This window comes from Bos grunniens, chromosome 3 (assembly GCF_055505025.1).
Source record: "Bos grunniens cultivar Pamir isolate PY7600 chromosome 3, Bosgru_T2T1.0, whole genome shotgun sequence".
Classification (NCBI taxonomy): domain Eukaryota; kingdom Metazoa; phylum Chordata; class Mammalia; order Artiodactyla; family Bovidae; genus Bos; species Bos grunniens.
In genome coordinates this window covers 101,586,554-101,606,637 of record NC_141167.1, presented here as the reverse complement: position 1 = coordinate 101,606,637, position 20,084 = coordinate 101,586,554, and the positions used below count along the sequence as shown (strand labels likewise).

General features: G+C 39.2%; 1 protein-coding gene and 1 pseudogene across 3 annotated transcripts in view; one reads left to right on the top strand and one right to left on the bottom strand.

Moving 5' to 3' along the window:
- Positions 1-20,084, top strand: part of CTSK (cathepsin K) — a 28,279-nt gene that overhangs the window by 6,521 nt on the left and 1,674 nt on the right. Inside the window, exons 6-8 of one of the 2 annotated variants that reach the window (XR_015160972.1) lie at positions 2,926-3,091; positions 3,364-3,469; positions 19,815-19,939. Coding sequence is in view for 1 of the 2 variants with exons in the window: in XM_086392471.1 (XP_086248597.1) it covers positions 2,926-3,091; positions 3,364-3,469; positions 5,581-5,680 (372 nt within the window). In the remaining variant the exon portion in view is untranslated. Of the gene's footprint in view, positions 1-2,925; positions 3,092-3,363; positions 3,470-5,580; positions 7,000-19,814; positions 19,940-20,084 lie in introns of those variants that run through there. The other variant, XM_086392471.1, reaches the window with a different exon arrangement.
- On the bottom strand, positions 12,121-15,810 carry LOC147376419 (cAMP-regulated phosphoprotein 19 pseudogene; annotated as a pseudogene). The gene has a single exon (XR_015160974.1). The product of XR_015160974.1 is annotated as a cAMP-regulated phosphoprotein 19 pseudogene (transcript).

Below are 20,084 nucleotides of genomic sequence, written 5' to 3'. Positions count from 1 at the left end.
CTCCAGGGGATCTTCCCAACCCAGAGATTGAACCCGTGTCTCTTGGGTTTCCTGCACTGGCAGGTGGATTCTTTACCACTGTGCTACCATGGAAGCATTTATATCGTTTGCCCATTTTTAATTAGATTTTATTCTTTTTCTTACTAATATTTCAAAAATGTAAAAAGATATTTGGATACTAATACTATGTGTATTGGGCTTCCCTGGTGGCCCAGTGGTAAAGAATCTGCCTGCCAGTGCAGGAGATGTGGATTCAGTCCCTGGGTCAGGAAGATCACCTGGACAAGAAAATGGCAACCCACTTCAGTATTCTTGCCTGGGAAATCCCATGGACAGAGGAGCCTGGCAGACTACAGTCCATGGGATTGCAAAAGAGTCGGACATGACTTTGCGACTAAACAACAACTATAACTATGTGTTAACTATGTGTTTTCTTTTCTTTCTGTTTATGATGTCTTTCAATCCAGAAAATTTCTTAATTTTAGAAAAATTATTTTTTTCCTTTGCAATTTGAGCCTTTAAAAAGCCAGTAACAGTGAGTTTTATTTATTTATATTTAGTCATCTGAAATGATATCTGATGCAATAAAATGCTCATTAATATAAATGACTGAACAGATTCATTTCACTGGATACTCAACAATCTACATAGTAAAGTCACTTCAACACATCCTCATGAAATTTCATGCCATTATTATTTCATGTTTTTTTTTTTTTTTTTCCTAGTTGTCAGGTATACACATCAGGAAAGTTGGAGGTTGTATGTGGAAAGATTTTTCTTTAATCTGTATACAGTTTTCATAGGGCTGCTAGTGTAAGGTGCAGCATACTAAAGCTGCCCTAACAGATTAGCTTTTTAATTCTGAATACATCAGGCCATTAGTGACATAACCCAAATGTGACAAAATATTGTTTTAAATTGTTAAATATTTTTTGACAACTTTTTGTTGTCACTTGATATCAAAAAAATTAAATCCTAATAGTATATACAAAAAAACAGATTCATGGTTATAACTTTTTTTTCCATGTTGCTTTATCCAGGCAGCCAATTTAAAGGTTTGTCTAACTATATTAAAAAAATAAATATTATTAGAACTAGTGTTGATCACTTATCCATTGACAGCTTACATCATTTATTCAGTACTGTATTAACCAGTTTGTTGAGGGATAGTTTAATAACTCAGAAACTCTGAATAAAAATTATATAACATTTGAATCCCTGTTTTGAAATAGAAGGAGCAATTGACTTACAATTTTTGTTCCTTTACCCCCTCAAATGATCTCTTCAGCATTTTAGAGGAATATGTAATAATTTTGGTTTTATAATCAGTCAAAATGAAGAGTTAGCCATTATAAGACATGTGTTCCATTTTTAATATTCTGAATCTTGGACAACTGTTCTCATTATTTTTATTGTATAAAACTGAAAGAACTTCTTATATGAACATGTAAATGAATGGAAAGAGGTTGTGAAAAAACAAAGCTTAGAAAAGAAGGCAGCAGGCAGATAATACAGTAATTTAGGTTCATTCCAGCCACAATACAAGTTATTTTTACTTTAAAATATCATTACATGGTATCCTTCCAAATCCATCCCCTAGATATTTTATTGTACTTGTATATCTATGCAATTTTTGGTACTAGGAGGCACCAAGGGTTTGGATTATATGGCAAAGGAATCTAGAGAAATTATTAATACAGGACGTTACTATAATCTTAGACTACCATGTCAAATGCTACCATTATTGTTAGTGTTTAGATAATTTTTTAAAGTATTTATTTATTTATTTTTGGCTGGATCAGGTCTTGGTTGCTATGCAGAGGCTTTCTCTAGTTGTGTCAAGCAGGAGCTAATCTTTGTTTCAGCGTGCAGGCTTCTCATTCCAGTGACTTCTCTTGTTGCAGAGCACGGTCTCTAGGCATGCAGGCTTCAGTAGTTTTGACACACAGGCTTAATTGTTCCATGGCATAAGGGATCTTCCCAGAGCAGGGATCGAGCCATGTCCCCTGTATTGGCAGGTGAATTCTTAACCACTGGACCAGCAGGGAAGCCCTATGTAATGTATTCTTGTAGATGCAGCATTAGGGTTTTTGAGGGGTAGCCTCTGGGAAAATGAACTGCCAAAAAGAATACACCACTTTGAGGTGGGTTGCCATTAGATTCCATGATTCTGGCTTGACAGTGAAACACTTCATTGTTAACTAGACCTGCAAAACATAATGTTGGAAATTCACAGGCTAAATTACTGAGTTCTTTATTAACTTGTTTTAGTGTCCTGTTATGTGATTTTACCTCTCTCTCTCATGAGGGCACAAGGTCAGCCAGAACGCTGCCTGATACAGGTGCATGGGGCCAAGGTCTTCTGTCTAGCTGGGGCTGGACCTCCTCTCAACGCAGGAGCTGCTGCCTCCTTGCCTACTGAGGATCACACATACGGCATTGCTGGAGTTGATTTGTGGGTTTTTGTTTTTTTTTAAAATCTGATTTCAGAAATCTTTCTCTGAGGTAATAAAAATATTCCTTTTTTAAAGTTTTACAGTGTTTTCTTTCACATTTATGTTTTAAAACCACCTGGAGCTGATTTTTGTGCATGGTACAAGGTATACAATTTTCATGTTCTTTTTAAATTTTTTAATTTAATTTTAATTGGAGAATAATTGCTTCACAACATTGCATTGTTTTCTGCCATATATCAGCATGAATTACCAGCAGGTATACGTATGTCCCCTCCCTCTTGAACCTCCCTCCCACCTCCCACCCCATATTCTTTTCTTACAGTTTCTAAAATGGTGAGGAGAGAACAGACCCTTGGTGGAGACTCAAGTCTGCTGCCGTGCACTGATGTCACCCAAAACTTTAACAGACTTTCTCACCAGTTAACTGCCTTTGCTTGGTCCTAGTCCTATTTTAACCTTGTTTTTCCAGGATGAAAATTGCATGTACAATCCAACAGGCAAGGCAGCTAAGTGCAGAGGATACAGAGAGATCCCCGAAGGAAATGAAAAAGCCCTGAAGAGGGCAGTAGCCCGAGTGGGACCCATCTCTGTGGCCATTGATGCAAGCCTGACCTCCTTCCAGTTTTACAGAAAAGGTAAGGTGCTCTTCCTATACAGCACAATCAACCTTCTCTCCTGATGTGGACTGGGCAGCTTCCCCAAGGGTACCAGGCATTTTCAGTACTTGTTTCCATAATCAGACTGAGTCCACCAGATAGAAACAGCTCCCACAGCACAGACCATCTCTTTTGTAAGTCCTCTTACAGAAGACTGGGACAGGATTCTACAGAGGGTCTCCTAGCGTGGGAGACCCCACAGGGCAACCCTTGGATTGCAGAAAGCTTCACCTTGATAATTTGTTTCCTAGGTGTGTATTACGATGAAAACTGCAATAGCGATAATCTCAACCACGCGGTTTTGGCAGTGGGATATGGGATCCAGAAGGGAAACAAGCACTGGATAATTAAAAACAGGTAATTATGGGAACCCTGTATTTGTCACCCCCTCACTCTCTTAACACTCAACCTCAACTTCCCAATATTCCTTTTTTTCCCTCAAAGAAAATTTTCTCACATGTTTCAATTCTACCTTCCCAATCTGAGGCTATTTATTCTAACATAATGGCCAGACAAGAGTACTAAAACTATGTGTTGGACAGCTAATCTGTGTTCAAGGTACTTAGTCACGTACACAAACATGTGAGCAGATGTCTGTCTTCAGTGATCTCACAGCCCCTAAAAAAGACAGACCTAGCTAATGTGAGAACATAAAGGAGCACCAGGAGCCAGCAGGAGCTGTGGAATTATATGTATTTTTTCTTTTTTCTCTAATGTGATTGGTTTTTTAGGGAGGTTTCCATCATGAGTCTGATGGTAAGCATTAGGGAACAATATAAACAATGTAAAAGTTTAATATCCCCTTGTGTAGCTTTTTGCTCTTAGGATAGACATATATCAGAGTTGGGCAGAGATTTTGAAGTCTGTGAAGATAAATGCGTTTCAGAAAGTAGATATGAGCACCAAAAACAAAATTAGTATTTCCTTCTCTATTATTGGGAACAAATAAAACTATAGGGCCCGTTGGCTCCCTATTTCTCTTTAGCTCCTTATGAGTTTATGGATGGGGTGCAGATTTATAGGAATTATTCTTTTCCTTTCCTCATTGATCAATACCAGCCTGGCAGTAGCACTGATTAAACTTTCTGTCCTTGATGCTCTCCAAAGGAACAGGCATCCTAGACTCTGGGGAGTTCTCAAGTTCGGTATGCTGCCTGGAGGGCTGGCAGGATGGAATGTGAGGCTGGGAATAACTTTTTAAATCACAGTCTGAACTAAGGGTGAGCCTGTGCACCTTCCTAAGAGGGTATTCCTTCTCCCACAGCTTCTGTCTTGTGTTCTTCCTTTCTCCTTTCTCAGCCCAGGCACTTACCCTGTCCTTTCTTTTCGATCAAGTGGTAAGTTCTACATCCAAGAGAGCTAGGAAGAATAAAGGACATGCCCAGGCAGGATCAGGGTCATTGGGAACCCCTGGATAAGGGAACAGGGGTAGGGTAAATTGCTTAAGTAAATGTACCAGGTGATAGGTGAATTTTCTGGTTGGGAAAAAAAGGACAGTAAACTTATGAAAATAATTTAGGAAGATATATGGACCAATCTCTCCCCATTCCCCTGTCTTTGTGTCTGCCTCTGTCTTTATCTGTATCTAATCTTCCAACCTTTCCACTTGTCTCCTTAGCAGTCTCATCTGTTCTTATGGCTTCATTCATCTCTCCTAAGATTGTTGTTCAGGTGCTCAGTTTGTCTGACTCTTTGTGAGCCCATGGACTGCAGCACACCAGACTTCCCTGTCCTTCACTATCTCCTGGAGTTTGCACAAACTCATGTCCATTGAGTCGATGATACCATCTAACCATCTCATCCTCTGTCGCCACCTCTTCTATGGGTTCACTCCCAAACCAAAATCACCAGCTTCAGCCTCTCTTGCCTCTTTCTTATGCTCTAGACTCATGTTTTCAAGATAATTCATCATAAAACTCAAGTTGAATGACTTCACTCTCCTAATCAGAAAACTTCAGTGTCTCCTCCACTATCATGGGCCAGAGAGTCAAAATCTTTAGCTTGGCCAGAAAGATCCCCTTAACCTAATCTCCCACTATACCCTGTCAGGCACCCTGTTCTTCAGATATACGATTTTTTTTTTGGAGTATACTTGATCCACGATTCTGTGATAGCTCTGGGTGTATGGCAGTTAGCTACATGATCTTAACACATATCCCATGGTTTCCTGCCTCTATTACTCATTTCACTCTCACCCGCTGGCTTCCCGTTTCCACAGATCCAAATTCTATCAGCCTTTGGGCTCAGCTCAAATGCCACCTCTTTAGTTAAGCCCTTTTTGATCCCCTTGAGCAGAAGCAATCTCTCTTGTAACACTATGCCTTCTCTCCATTTCTTGACTTTAAAGTCTTTAAAGCTAAAACTGATTTATTTATTTTGGTAAACCATCAAAACCTAGCACAATACTCAGTAAATGTTTTATTGAATAAACTGAGGGTACTAAGTATTTTCCTTGCTTGATCCTACAGCTGGGGAGAAAACTGGGGAAACAAAGGCTATATCCTCATGGCCCGGAATAAGAACAACGCTTGTGGCATTGCCAACCTGGCCAGCTTCCCCAAGATGTGACTTCCACCAGCCACCCCCGTCCTGCTCTTCCATTCCTTCCACAATGGTGCAACATGCTTATGTACCTTGAAGGAAACTGGCGTGCCTTTCTTGACACAGATGTGGTGACACAGAGATGGTCTGTTCAGTCTCCCTGTTTGTGCTTCAAGTGACACTCCTACTGCTTTCTTCTCTTCACCCAAGGTCTTTATTTTTTCAGTGTTGCCACAGTAGAATTTCCCTAATAGGCATGTACTCTTAGGCTAAGAGATGTGACCAACATCTGCCCTGACTGTGTTGTTCTGAGGCCAATGCTGTATAGAGGCTAGAGACCCTCAGAGAGGCTGGATTCTCATTCACAGGGACTAGTTAGCTTTAACCACTTGAGAGGACTAAGGTGACCTGACTTCTCAGTCTCCATGTTTACCTCTCTATCTTCCAGGTAGAAATTCCCCCCCATTAATATATCTATCCACAATCTTTGGTACAAATTTACATGATACAACAAATGTGTTTTCTTTTTCCTTTGCATTTTTAAAGTAAACTGTGTTTATCGCTTATCTATAATTTAATAAATAGCTGTTTAGTAAACATTCATTTTGTGTCAGATATTGGACGAGGTGCTGGAGACAAAAAAATGAACAAAACATATTCCTTATATATGATGTGTTCACAGTTTGGAGATTCTGTTGCATAAACAATTCATCCTAATTCATTTGTTTGTTTATTCCTTTGTTTATTATTATTCATTTATTTGTTTATTCCTTCCACTAACATTTTTTAGTGCTTACTTGGTATTAAGAATTGTACTAAGTTTCAGGGATTAAATGCATATAAAAAGATTTCAATATTTAATTCTATCTGTATGGAGACCAGATTAAGTGACACATGAACCTAGGTCTTGAAAAATATCTTTCTGTGGTTTGAGAACCTAAACTTTTGCTTTTACCAAAAGAGGAAATTGAAACTCTTTATAATAATTCCTAAGCAGTATCAATTTTAAAAGAGTTTAGCTGACTAATAGTAAATCAGCACAATGAGCTTTTGCCATTTTTCACAAAATGTTTTTTGAGCATCTGTTATTACTACTAGAAAGAGTTCACATTTATTGAACACTGACCATGTGTCAGGCACTACTTTATTTCATGCTGTGCAAAAACCATTTATTTTTTGTGTCAATATTAATTACCATGTCATTTGCAATGTATTCAAAGCTACCAGGATAAAACAAATTAGTAAGATGTGGCCCTGACTTCTGTGAAAGTTAAAGACTAGTGACAGACATAAAAACAACTAATAATATCAACCATAATTAAATAAATATGAACTATGGAAGCTCAGGATTGAGTCATTCATTCTTAAAATATTTTAGATGCAGTTTCATTGAAAACAAAGCTTTGAAATATCTGAATGTGCAGAGAAGACTGGGGATTCAGGGGGATGAGGGAATGGAGAGATTGGGCGTGATGTGAAGAGTTGGATGAGGTGAGGCTGACGGTTCTGGGTGAACAAAGCACCAGGAGAAAAGTATGTATGTGAATGATAAGGGCTGCAGTGGCTGCAAGTATGGGGTGCAAACACATATACACGGTAGAGCCGAGGAGAGAAAGTAGTTTGGAGGTGAGTCCAAGAAGGCCTTGAAAGCATTTGGTGTCCCAAGAAGTTCATACTTTATTCTAGAAACATTCAGGCATTTAATTGGCATCAAATATTTTTGAGTAGGAGAAGGACTGGAGAAGGAAATGGCAACCCACTCCAGTGTTCTTGCCTGGAGAATCCCAGGGACGGTGGAGCCTGATGGGCTGCCGTCTATGAAGTGACTTAGCGGCAGCAGCAGCAGCAGCAGGAGAAGGACACAATCAGGTTTTTTTTTTAATGTTAGCAGTGTTCCTCTGGCAGTGCTGTAAAGAACAAATAACAGATGAGGAACAAAATGGAGATGCAAGAAAATGGAAAGTCAACATTTAGGAGACTCTGCACATACTCTAGGGCTTCCCAGGTGGCACAGTGGTAAAGAATCCACCTGCCAGTGCAGGAGACATAAGAGATGCTGGTTTGATCCCTGGGTCAGGAAGATTCCCTGGAGTGGGAAATAGCAACCCACTCCAGTATTCTCGCCTGGAAAATTCCATGGTCAGAGGGACCTGATGGCTACAGTCCTTGGGGTAGCAAAGAGTCGGAGATGACTGAGCACACACACACATACTCTGCTGCTAAGTTGCTTCAGTCGTGTCTAACTCTGTGCGACCCCAGAGACGGCAGCCCACCAAGGCTCCCCCGTCCCTGGGATTCTCCAGGCAAGAACACTGGAGTGGGTTGCCATTTCCTTCTCCAATGCATGAAAGTGAAAGTTAAGTTGCTCAGTTGTGTCCGACTCCTCTCGACCCCATGAACTGCAGCCTACCAGGCTCCTCCGTCCATGGGATTTTCCAGACAAGAGTACTGGAGTGGGGTGCCATTGCCTTCTCTGCATACATACTCTATTTCTTCTCAAAAAAGAATATTTAATGGAAGCATAACTCCTACTCCTGAACTTTTCTGAAGCACAGGTATTAATTTAGCAGATTGGGAATGTAAAACGGCATTCAGACCCCAAGAATAGTATATTGAAATGTGTAGGCATGAGTGAGCACATGCAGTAATCTGCAGGTAGTCTCTGTGATGTTTGTAAAGACAAGCTTGAGAGAGGTCTGACTCCTCACTATGCAAATCTACACACTTCTAGTATTTTGATTTTTTTTTTCTTTCTGCCTGAAGAACATCCCTTAGAATTTCCTTTTGTATGGCTATGTGAGCAAAGATTTATTTTATTCCTATATGTATTTGGGTTTATTTCTAGATTTTCTATTCTGATACCTTAATATGTATATCTGTACTTAACTGGTTTCATACATTTAATAATGTTTTAATATCTAGTCACATTAGTCTTCCCCTTATTACTCTCCTTTTCTAGATTTTTTTTCCTGAAAAGTCTTGTTTTCTATTTTTTCCATGTGATCTTTAGAATTAGCTTGCCATGTTGTCTAAAATTCTGGTATTTTTATTTGGATGACATTAAATTTATATCTTTAGGGAAAACTGACTTCTTTATAGTATTGAATCTTCCTATCTAAGAGTAAGAGGTGCCTTTATATTTTGTCAAATGTTCTTTTGTGCCCTTCTTACAGATATTACCCATTTCTTGCTAACCTCTTTTCTAGTGAGTTTACCTTTTATTATTATTTTGCACTTTAAATGTGGTCTTTTCCAATATAATTTCTGATTGGATGTATATTTGAAAGCTGTTGATTTCTCTTATATTAGTTTTTGTACTCAGCTACCTTACTTTAAGTAGACTTGTGGAGCCACCATTTCACATTCCTACCTGAGTGCTGAGTGTTCACTTCTTCACTTCCTCATCCTCTCTGTATTGTCTGATGCCAGCTGTCCTGGTGGGCGTGAGGTGGGTCTCAGTGTGGGTTTGGTCTGAGTTGCCTTGGTGACTGATGCTGTTGAGTATCTTTGCATGGGCTAAAGAGCCACTCAAATGTCTTTCTTGGTGAACTTACAAACTTTTGCCCATTTTTAATTGGGTTGTCTTTTATTTAGTCCAGAGAATTCTTTATATATTTTGCATACAACTCCTTTATCAGATGTATGATTTTCAGATATTTTTTCCCAGTCTGCAAATTTTCTTTCCATTTTTAAATTTTTTAGGCCATGCTGTGTGGCGTATGGGATTTGGGATCTTAGTTCCCCAACCAGGGGTCAAACCCGTGCCCCCTGCATTGGGAGTCTTAACCACTGGACCACCACGGAAGTCCCTTCTTTTCAATTTCTTAAGAGAATCTTTTGAAATGCAAAGATTTTTATTGCTGATAAAATGCAGTTTAGCAGTTTTCCCGTGTATAGACTGTGCTTTTGGTGTCACGTAACCTTCAGCAAATTAGGAATAGGGGGAAACACATTCAATTTGATAAAGAACATCCACAAAATACTTACAGGTAACATTATACTTTGGAAAAGGGAATGGCAACCTACTCCGGTATTCTTGCCTGGAGAATCCCATGAACAGAGGAGCCTGGTGGGCTACAATCCCATGGGGTTGCAAAGAGTAAGACACGACTGAGCGACTAATACAACAACCACCACCTTACCTTGAATTCTTTTTTGGTTTGTACTTTTTGCGGTTGATTCTTTTGATTTTGGGGAGAGGTTTTTGAGTATGTGAGCATATCATCCACAGAAGTCAGTATTACTGTTTTCTTTCTGATTTTTACCTCTAATTTCTTTTTTGTCTGTTTACATTAGATAGTATCTCCAAAATGATGCTGAGCAATAGAATTGATAGGTCTCAACTTAGCACGTGATTATTTTTATAGATGTGTGAGAAATTCCCTTATAAAAATGTATATAATTCATGTGAGTAAACTTCAGTAAATGAACATCTATATTGTTTCCAGAGTTCTGCTACAAATCATACAGTAATTAATTATTAATATTTTGACACAAAGAAGTTTTTAAATTACTGTAAATCAAGTCTGTAATTATATTTTTTATTTTTCATAATAATATTAGCTAACATTTATTGAGCTTTACTATGCAGACCATAATGTGTTAAATGCTTTACCTACCCTTATTATTGCCATTTTACAGATTTCAAATAGCTTCTGCAAGGTAACCTAGCAAGTAAGTGGTTGAACCAGGATGCGGACCAGGTCTGTTCTGTTTTTCTTTCTCCTTTTACATATTTTATTATTTATTTTTATTTTTAACTTTGTTATAGAACACTTTAAACATATATATAAAGGAGAAAGAGTGGTAGAGTGAATCCCTGTATACATCACCATTGTCAACAATTACCAACATTTTCCAATCTTGTTTCGTCTATCCCTTCTCATTTTTTTCAGTGTTTTAAAGCAAATCCCAGATATCACTTCATAAATATTTCATTATACATCTCTGAGTGAGAAATTTTTTAATATAACCACCATGCCATTAGTACATCCAACAAAATTAATAGTTATTTCTTAGTATCATTTAATATTTAGCCCATTTTAAAACCTCTCCAATCATTTACTGGTGTTTTTTTACTGTTAGTTTTCTCAAATTAGTATCCAAACAGTTTTATGCATTGCATGTATTTCCTAAGTCTCCTGTATTCGTTGACAGTCACCTCCTCACCCTGCCCTCTCCCCACACACACCTACTTTTTTTTCTTGTAATTGATTCCATGGAGAAGCCAGATCATTTGTCCGATAGAATGTCTCATATTCTGCATTTGGCTGACTGCTTGCTCTTTTGGAATCCAAGGTCCTAGTGCTCTTAGCTATAATATACTCTATTTCTCATTATCTTTCATAGATGTTGTGAGGAGGATATGAAAATTTACAAGAGACAGCCCATTAACTTTCAGTGGCACAGATATTATAATACTACTGGGCAGTTTTATTCTTTTATAGTACACATCCGTCTTGCTGATTTTTCAGGCTCTAATACTCTTGAAAAACCTTTAAAATACAGCTTAGTTTGTCCATGGACTTCAGGAATTTGATTCTTCACTTCTGGGCATTTATAGCCTAAAGTCTGCTTTCCTGTGACAACTTAAGGAAAAACATACAAGGTGAAAGTTGTGAGTTACGTTTTGTTCAGGGAGCTTACTGAGTACTATAGCCTGGGAAACAGCCTCTCAGTTGCTATAAGGGGACTGCTCCAAAGAGTTAGGGGGAGGAGCAAATATGTATATGAATTTTCTTAGCTGGGAAATACACATAGTCAAGCATACATCTTGTCAAAAAATTACTGCTAACTACAAAGAATAGGTATCTCAAGTTAATAATTTTAGTGCTTTTCTATATATCGAAAAATCAATCAATCAATCTTCCTGACCTTGTCTTAGACATGACACTACAAATATAAGCAACAACAATGAAATAAATTTGACTTCATCAAAATTTAGAACTTTTGTACATCAAAGTATCACTCAAGAGAGCCAAAAGACAACCCACAAAGTAGGAGAAAATCACATATCTGACTAAAAATATAATATCCAGAATATATAAAGAGCTGCAACTCAACAATAGAAAACAACCCATTGCAAAAATGGGCAAAGGATTTGAATGAGCTTTTCTCCAAAGATGTACAAATGGTCAATAAACACATGAAAATATGCTCATCACCAGACTTCAGAGAGGGCTTCCCTCATAGCTCAGTTGATAGAGTCTGCCTGCAATGCAGGAGACCCTGGTTCGATTCCTGGGAACATCCCCTGGAGAAGGGACAGGCTACCCACTCCAGTACTCTTGGGCTTCCCTTGCAACTCAGCTGGTAAAGAATCCATCTGCAATGTGGGAGACCTGGGTTTGATCCCTGGGTTAGGAAGATCCTCTGGAGAAGGGAAAGGCTACCCATTCCAGTATTCTGGCCTGGAAAATTCCATGGACTTGTATAGTCCATAGGGTTATAAAGAGTCAGACACAACTGAGCGACTTTCACTTTCAGCCTTTAGAGAAGTACACATCAAATAATGAAATACCACTTCACGCTTATTATGGTGGCTATTACAAAAAAGCAAAAAATAGCAAGTGTGGGAACAATGTAGAAAAATTGGTACATTGTTGGTGGAAACATAAAGTGCAACTGTTGTAAAAAGTAAAACATAGAATTACCATATTGTTCTACTCTAGGAATTTTACTGTGAGATATACATCAAAAAAATTGAAAACATGGACTCAGATACTTGTGTACTAATGTTCTTAGCAACATTATTAACAATAGCAAAAGGTAGAAATAAAGTATGCATCAACAGATGAATAGACAAACAAAATGTGGTATATATATGTACACAATGTAATATTATTCAGCCTTAAAAAGAAATGAACCATTGATACATACTACAACATGAAAGAACAGTGCAAACATGATAAGTGAAATATGCCAAACACAAAAGCACAAATGATTCATTAAATGCCTTATATGAGGCATTTAAAAATAGACTAATTCATAGAAACAGAAAATAGACTAGAAGTATAGGCAGGGGCTGGCTGTGTTCAGTCTCTCAGTCATGTCTGACTCTGTGACTTTGCCTGCCATGCTCCTCTATCCGTGGAATTTTTCAAGCAAGAATACTGGAGTGGGTTGCCGTTTCCTCCTCCAGAGATTCCCCCTGACCCAGGGATCGAGTCAGTATCTCTTACGTCTCCTGCATTGGTAGGTGGATTCTTTACCATTGCGCCATCAGGGAGTAGGGAGCAAAATCCTAAGTTATTGTTTAAAGAGTACAAGTTTTCTGTTTGGAATGATGAACAGTTTCTAAGTAGGGGAGGTTATGAGTATGTTGGGAAAAGGAAAATACTGGAACTCTTTGTACTTTTAGCTCAATTTTGCTGTGACCCTAAAACTGCTCTAAAAAGTCTATGTTTTAAAAAAATTTCTGGAAATAGATTGTGGTGATAATTACACAACATTGTTAATTTACTTAAGGCCACTTAATTGTATACTTAAAAATAGCTAAAATGGTAAATTTTATGTTATGTATTGTTTACTAGAATTTAAAAAAAGAACCAAGGAGAGAAGTTCTAGCAACTATTTAAAGCTTTATTATCTAGCCATGTGATTTTGAATCAAACATTGCTCCATGTTTATTAATAACTGTTTTGTTGTTATTCCTGTCTTCTCTGTTTCTCTTACAATCCATATTAGAAAATTCTGTGTCTCTGTCTTCAAAATGTGCTTTGGCCACTTCTCTACCTCAACCACAACCCCTGCCCACAGTTTGAATCCCTGTCACTTCTCGCCTGGATTCTGTGGTAGACTTACTAACCTCCCTACTTTCATGCTACACGCTCTGTACCCTGTCGTCTCTTCTCTGGGCAGCAGGTCATATCACTGCCCTGCACAAAGCCCTCCTATTAAACTATCGTGTATTTAACACGCCAGACACTGTTCTAGGACAGTGACAAAAATCTATGACCTCATGGAGCTTATATTTTAGTGAATTTAGAATACAATGCAAATTCTTAAGTGACCTACAAGCATGATATGGTCCCAGGTTACCTCTCTGACTTCATTTTAGGCCATGGCCTTGTGGAAAACAGTTCTATAAACAAGATTAGAATTCTGTTAGAAAGGAAGTAAGGGGTGAGTAGTTGTGGTTAAAAAATATTCATGCTTATATTGAAAAAATGCTTACCAAATTTCCCTCCCCAGTGAGACAACCTATGATGTTATCTGGATCCTTTGTTCAGGTTCAAGATCAAGAGTTTTGACTGATGTATGTTGTCTTCCTCATCAAGTTTGGATATGGCCCCTTGAGGTCTGGCAACCAAAACTTGTCTATATCTAACATATCTAAAAAATGGTGGAGAAAAATAGAATAACTACAATGGAAGTCTAATTCTGGAAAGGAGAGAATGGATGAAAAATAGAACAGTTATCGTTGATCCATAGCATACATTATACCCAGCGGGGCTAGAATAAGGAAGACTCCCCCTTCCCTGGTGGTGAAGTGAGTTTCTTGGCCAGCCAATTGGCAACCACCAAATTTGTTCTCTCTAGGGATCTTCTTTATTGGCCCCTGGTTCTTCCTGCTAGATAATCTTGCTTGTTCTTATTCTTTATGGCTATACCAGAGGTGGTGGTGGTGACTGTTTAGTTGCTAAGTCATGTCTGACTCTTTTGTAACCTCATGAACTATAGCCCACCAGGCTCCTCTTTCCATGGGATTCTCCAGGTAAGAATACTGAAGTGGGTATTTCCTTCTCCAGGGGATCTTCCTGACCCAGGGATTGAACCTGTGTCTCCTGCAATGCAGGCAGATTCTTTACCACTGAGCCCCCTGTAGGTATGGAGTTAATGCCCTTTCTTGAGACTGACTACTCAGCTTTAGCTGTGGTACAAGTTGGGAGCCTAGAAAGGCAATAGGCTGATAGGCCTGGGGATTCTTTGTCAAGTTTCTATAGCAATTCAGTAGCCCTTGGTTCAATTCCTCCTGCTAGTTCCTGCAGCCAAATATTTTTTTCCTAGTCACTATAGCCAGAGGATGCAAAGTTCTGATAGTCTAGCCTTGGGTCCTACACCCACCCCTGGAGCTGGTGGGGGAGTTGCTTTTCTCTTAACCCAATGTGTGTGGGGGTGGTAGGGGGTGGGTCCCTGTTTTATCTTATTTAAAAAAAAAAATTTTTTTTTAGTCCATGGGGTCACAAAGAGTTGGACACGACTGAGCGACTAAGCATGTGAGCTAATATGACTAGGCAGCCTATCTATTGATGGGTGGGGCTGTATTCCAGTCTATGGGGTGGCAGAGAGCCAGATATGACTTAGACAACAGCAAGACTCTTGAGAGTCCCTTGGACTGCATGGAGATCAAACCAGTCAATCCTAAAGGAAATCAACCCTGAATACTGTTGCTGAAGCTCCAATACTTTGGCCACATGATGCAAAAAGCCACGTCAGTGGAAAAGACCTCATGCTGGGAAGGATTGCAGGCAAAAGGAGAAGAGGGCGACAGTAGATGAGATGGTTAGATAGCATCACCCGCTCAATGGCCATGAATTTGAGCAAACTCTGGGAGATAGTAAAGGACAGGGAAGCCAGGCGTGCTGCAGTCCATGGGGTTCCAAAGAGTTGGACATGCTTTAGCAACTGAACAACAATACATACAATCATTTTCAAGCAGATTATATTGCACACTAACATGTTCTTTTCATCAGTGCATTGTTAAACTGAAAGTGGAGAAGTAACATATTAAGGAGAAATAATGGGAGACCTATGTTTCTGAATAGATTGAACAGCACAGAAATAAAGGAAATTAGAAGATTCATGCAGTTCAGCTCTTTTAATCAGCCAGTCAGCTTGCTGGCAACAAGGCAAGGCTTTCGTTGAGAAAGATCCTGTGGAGTAGGCTTGTGGTTGCCAGTGATCTCTGTCTTATCTGGAACTGCAATAGGAAGTTGCTTGTTCTTCATTTTTGCCATGTTGTAATCCCCAGAATTGAAGTATTTTTTCCCTTTCTGCAAACATTTTCTTAAAAAATCTGAACCTCTAGGCTTTTGTCCCAGATGAGGATCCCTTGCTATTAATTTTACTTTTTCAGCTTTCTCTGGACTCGTCACTTTATCTTCCAATTCCTTCTGCTTCTCTGTGGAGGCTGCCTCAGAGACTTCCTTGAACATATTGCTTGTTCCCCCTTGTCCTGCTCTGCCTGATTTCAAATAAAGATGATATTACCACAAGAAGGGGAAATGATGGCTTGGTGAAATAGACAAATAATGTACACTGTAAGACATGCTTTAGCTCTAATATTCTCCACTCCTGTGGAGAAGACAGATGTTGCTCACATCTATTGCTTGTGACACATTTCCATGGGTACACTCACGAAATAATGCCAGTCTCTGGTAGCTATCCATAAACTTCCCTTTCTTCCCCCAGAAAGCATATTGGAATGTACATATATTCTTTCAAAGTGATGCTATTACAGAGATAACCTGAATCTAATTAATTTTAAATGTATCACTTGTAAATTTTGGTACTTCATTATTACCGACAAATTTCTGAGACTTAAGTTGGAATTGATTATAACTCATCAAGTGTGTCACAATTGTTATACATTTGTTGAGGGAAGGGTCTCGTTTTTGGTACCCCAGTACTCCTGAGTAATGTTTTGATATCTTGGTAAAATTAACCTTCTTTCTTTGAGCACACATTGCCAAGTGACCAAGGTGGGCACCCAAGACAATGGGGGATGTCTACTGGATCAAATATTTTCAGAATAATGCACCAAGCAGATAATTATATAGGAAGTATTAGGAATACTGTAGATTTTCAATATAAAATGTCTATTTTCCTCAGTGCTTCAAGAATCCTGTTTTCTTTCTTCAGAAAATGTAAACTGGATAATTTTGACATAGAGCTAATTAATTGTCTAGTCTCCCATACTGTACTAAGTATGAGAGGATATTGGACCATGTTCCCATGGCATGTGGGATCTCAGTTCCCCAACTGAGGATCAAGCCCATGCCCCGTGCAGTGAAAGCCTGGAATTTTAACCACTGGACCTCCAGGGAAGTCCCTATTAAGTGTATTCTTCTTACCTTTGTGTACTTCTGGGACAGAAGGGTCAGTAACAACTGAACTATTTTAACTATGGAAATAATGTCTGTTATTAAATTCCCAGCACAAAATTAATCACTTGGGTAAATTAACAGAGGGTAAAACTAGCATCGGTATCATCCTAAAAATCAGTCTTTTTCTGTAAAACCACGTAAGATAGTTCCTCAGAGAAACTTGAAGCAGCTGGCTTTCAGGGTGCATAAGCCTATGGGGTGGTGTCTTAAAACCTGGAGAAAGCATTAGGCTTCCTTATTCTGCTTTCATTTCCCTTTTTGGCATCATTCTGGAGCTGTTTCCTCATCTGTGATGGAAGGGAAGCAGCAGGCTAGAGATTTAATAATGTACTATTGCAGATTTCCTCTCTAAAAAACAAAACTGTAGTTAAATGTGCAACAACAAGTATGCCCCATTTCAAAGGAGACTACTGTGCAAAAATCCAGTTTACAGGTTTGGAAGGTTGCAGGGTGAGCTTCATTTTATAACATGCAGCAAGTGTACACAAGGGTAGACTTATGTAATAACGTATTCCCTTAATGTTTTTAAATAGTATGTTTGTTTATAGACTTTTCTATACCAGGAGGGGAGCAAAAGAAGCAGACAAACCTGAGGCTGGCTAAAAAGCCTCAGAAGACACGGCCAAATGGGTGATGTATCAGAAGTGAAGATAAAACATGTAGAAGATAATAATTAGAAAATTAATCCAATAAATATTTCTTAGTTTTTGCTTAAACATGTATTAAACAAAACAATACAAAATAAGACAGGATTCTGTATTCCCAAGGCAGCATCACTATCTTATGTGATGGAAATAGAGAATAAGTTCAGAATTGCATGGTACAATTTGTTTCTTAAAAGTATATGGAATATATGTATAACTGAATCATTTTGCTGTATGTCTGAAACTAAAACAACATTGTAAATCAACTTGTCTCTAATATACAATAAAAATTAAATTTAAAAAGTATATAGAAATGGAAGATGGTGAAGTAGCCAGAGAAGACTGGGAAAGGCAATATTTGGGAAGCAGAACTTGCAAGGTAGAGAGGCCAAGGGGTGGAGAGAGCCATTTCAGAAAGACACAAATGACTGTGTAATGTGGGGGCTCACAAGAGCAACTTGACTACAGCAGAGGGTGAACATTTCTAAAAATCTACTCTTAATTGATTGTGAGACAATGCAGCAGGCTACAGAAAGCATTTGTAAAAATGGTGCGATAAAAATGCGTTTTAGGACTTCCCTGGTGGTCCAGTGGTGAAGAATCTGTCTGCCAATACAGGAGACACAGATTCCAGTCCCTGATCCATGAAGACCCCACATGCTGCAGGGCAATTAAACCTGTGCACCATGGCTTCTGAAGACTGCTTGCCCTAGAGCCCATGCTCTGCAACAAGAGAGGCCACTGCCATAAGAAGCCCAAGCATCACATCTAGAGAATAGCTCCCTCTTGCTACAACCAGAGAAAGATTGCGTGCAGCAACAAAGACCCAACACAGCCAAAAAAGAAATAATAAACTTTTAAAAAATGTGTCTTAAGAGAACAACTTGGTAGTGATGTACAGGATGAAATTGCAAGGTAGATTGGGTTGAAGGCTGTTGAAATAATTTAAATCATGTCAGTACATATTTATTGAGTTCCTACTGTATCATTGCATTCTATACTATGGCGGATACAAAAATGAGTAAGGTACACCTAGTTTCTGTACTTAAGGGACCAGCTGGTACATGTGTATGGCCCAACTGGTATATTTGTATGGCCAATACACAAATAATTGTGAGATTAGATAGAGAATTAAGAGAATGATGAATGGTTTTTCTGGTCTCAGAATCTATGAGTTTGCCACAACAGAGCCTCCAAGTACTGTAGAGACTCAAAAAGAGACATTAAGCTAGGGATAAAGAAAGGTTTTTTTTGGATAGAGATGGGCCATGAAGGAGAAATGGGATTTCAAAAGGCAGTGATGGGGAAGGAAATTCCAGAAAGTGGGAAGCAAAATGATTTGTTGGAGAAGTACTACTTTAAACTTCAATCCCAGGTCAGCAATACCAGGTTTTGAAAGGCAAAATATACAGCCTCTCAGAACTTGAATTTCCCCTCTGTTGAGTGACAGTGAATTGAAAGTCACTCAGTCGTGTCCAACTCTTTGCGACTCCATGGACTATACAGTTTATGGAATTCTCCAGGCCAGAATACTGGAGTGGGTCACCTTTCCCTTCTCCAGGGGATCTTTCCAACCCAGGTCTCCCACATTGCAGGTGGATTCTTTACCAGCTGAGCCACAAGGAAAGCCCAAGAATACTGGAGTGGGTAGCCTATCCCTTCTCCAGGGGACCTTCCCGACCCAGGAATCAAACCAGGGTCTCCTGCACTGCAGGCAGATTCTTTACCAACTGAGCTATAAATGAGGATAATAATCATCCTACCTCACAGCAGTGAGAAGATTAAATAATAATATACAAAGACTATAGCACATTGGAGAAGGAAGTGGCAACCCACTCCAGTATTCTTGCCTGGAGAATCCCATGGACAGAGGAGCCTGGTGGGCTAAGATCCATGGGGTTGCAAAGAGTTGGACACAACTGAAGTGACTTAGCATGCACGCATGCACATAGCACATTCACTGGCATGTAATTGGTGCATCCAACAAACATTAGGTAGGACTGTTAAAATAATAAAGTGTGGAAAAAGTGCAGAGGATAATAAGCATAAATGTCCTTGAAACATGAAGAAAGCTAGCTGCTTTGAGTGTAAGATTTATGTATGAGAAGAGCTGCCTTAGTCTGACTGCTATAAATACCATAAACGGAGTGGCTTATAAATGTGTGTGTGTGTGCGCTCCGTCATGTCCAACTCTTTGCAACCCCATGGGATTGTAGCCCACCAGGCTTCTCTGTCCATGGGATTTTCCAGACAAGAATACTGGAGTGGGTTGCCATGCCCTCCTCCAGGGGATCTTCCTGACCCAGGAAATGAACCCATGTATCCTGCATCTCCGGCATTGGCAGGCAGATTCTTTACTGCTGAGCCACTTGGGAAGCTTATAAACAACCGAAATTTATCTCCTCACAGTTCTGGAGGCTGTAAAGTCCAAGATCAAGACGCTGGCAGATTCATTGTCTGGTGAGGCTCCCTTCCTGGTTCATATATGGCTGTCAGTGAACACATGGTGAGCTGTGTCCTCCAAGATGAAAGGGGTAAGAAAGCTCTCTGGGCTGGGAGTGTTCAACATAAACCTGCCGTGGTCTGTCATATTAGAAAAGAGTCCATTAAAGAGCACTAATGTCGTGCCAAATATAGGGACTCAGGACTCAGAAGCCATTTTGAATGTTTTCACTGACC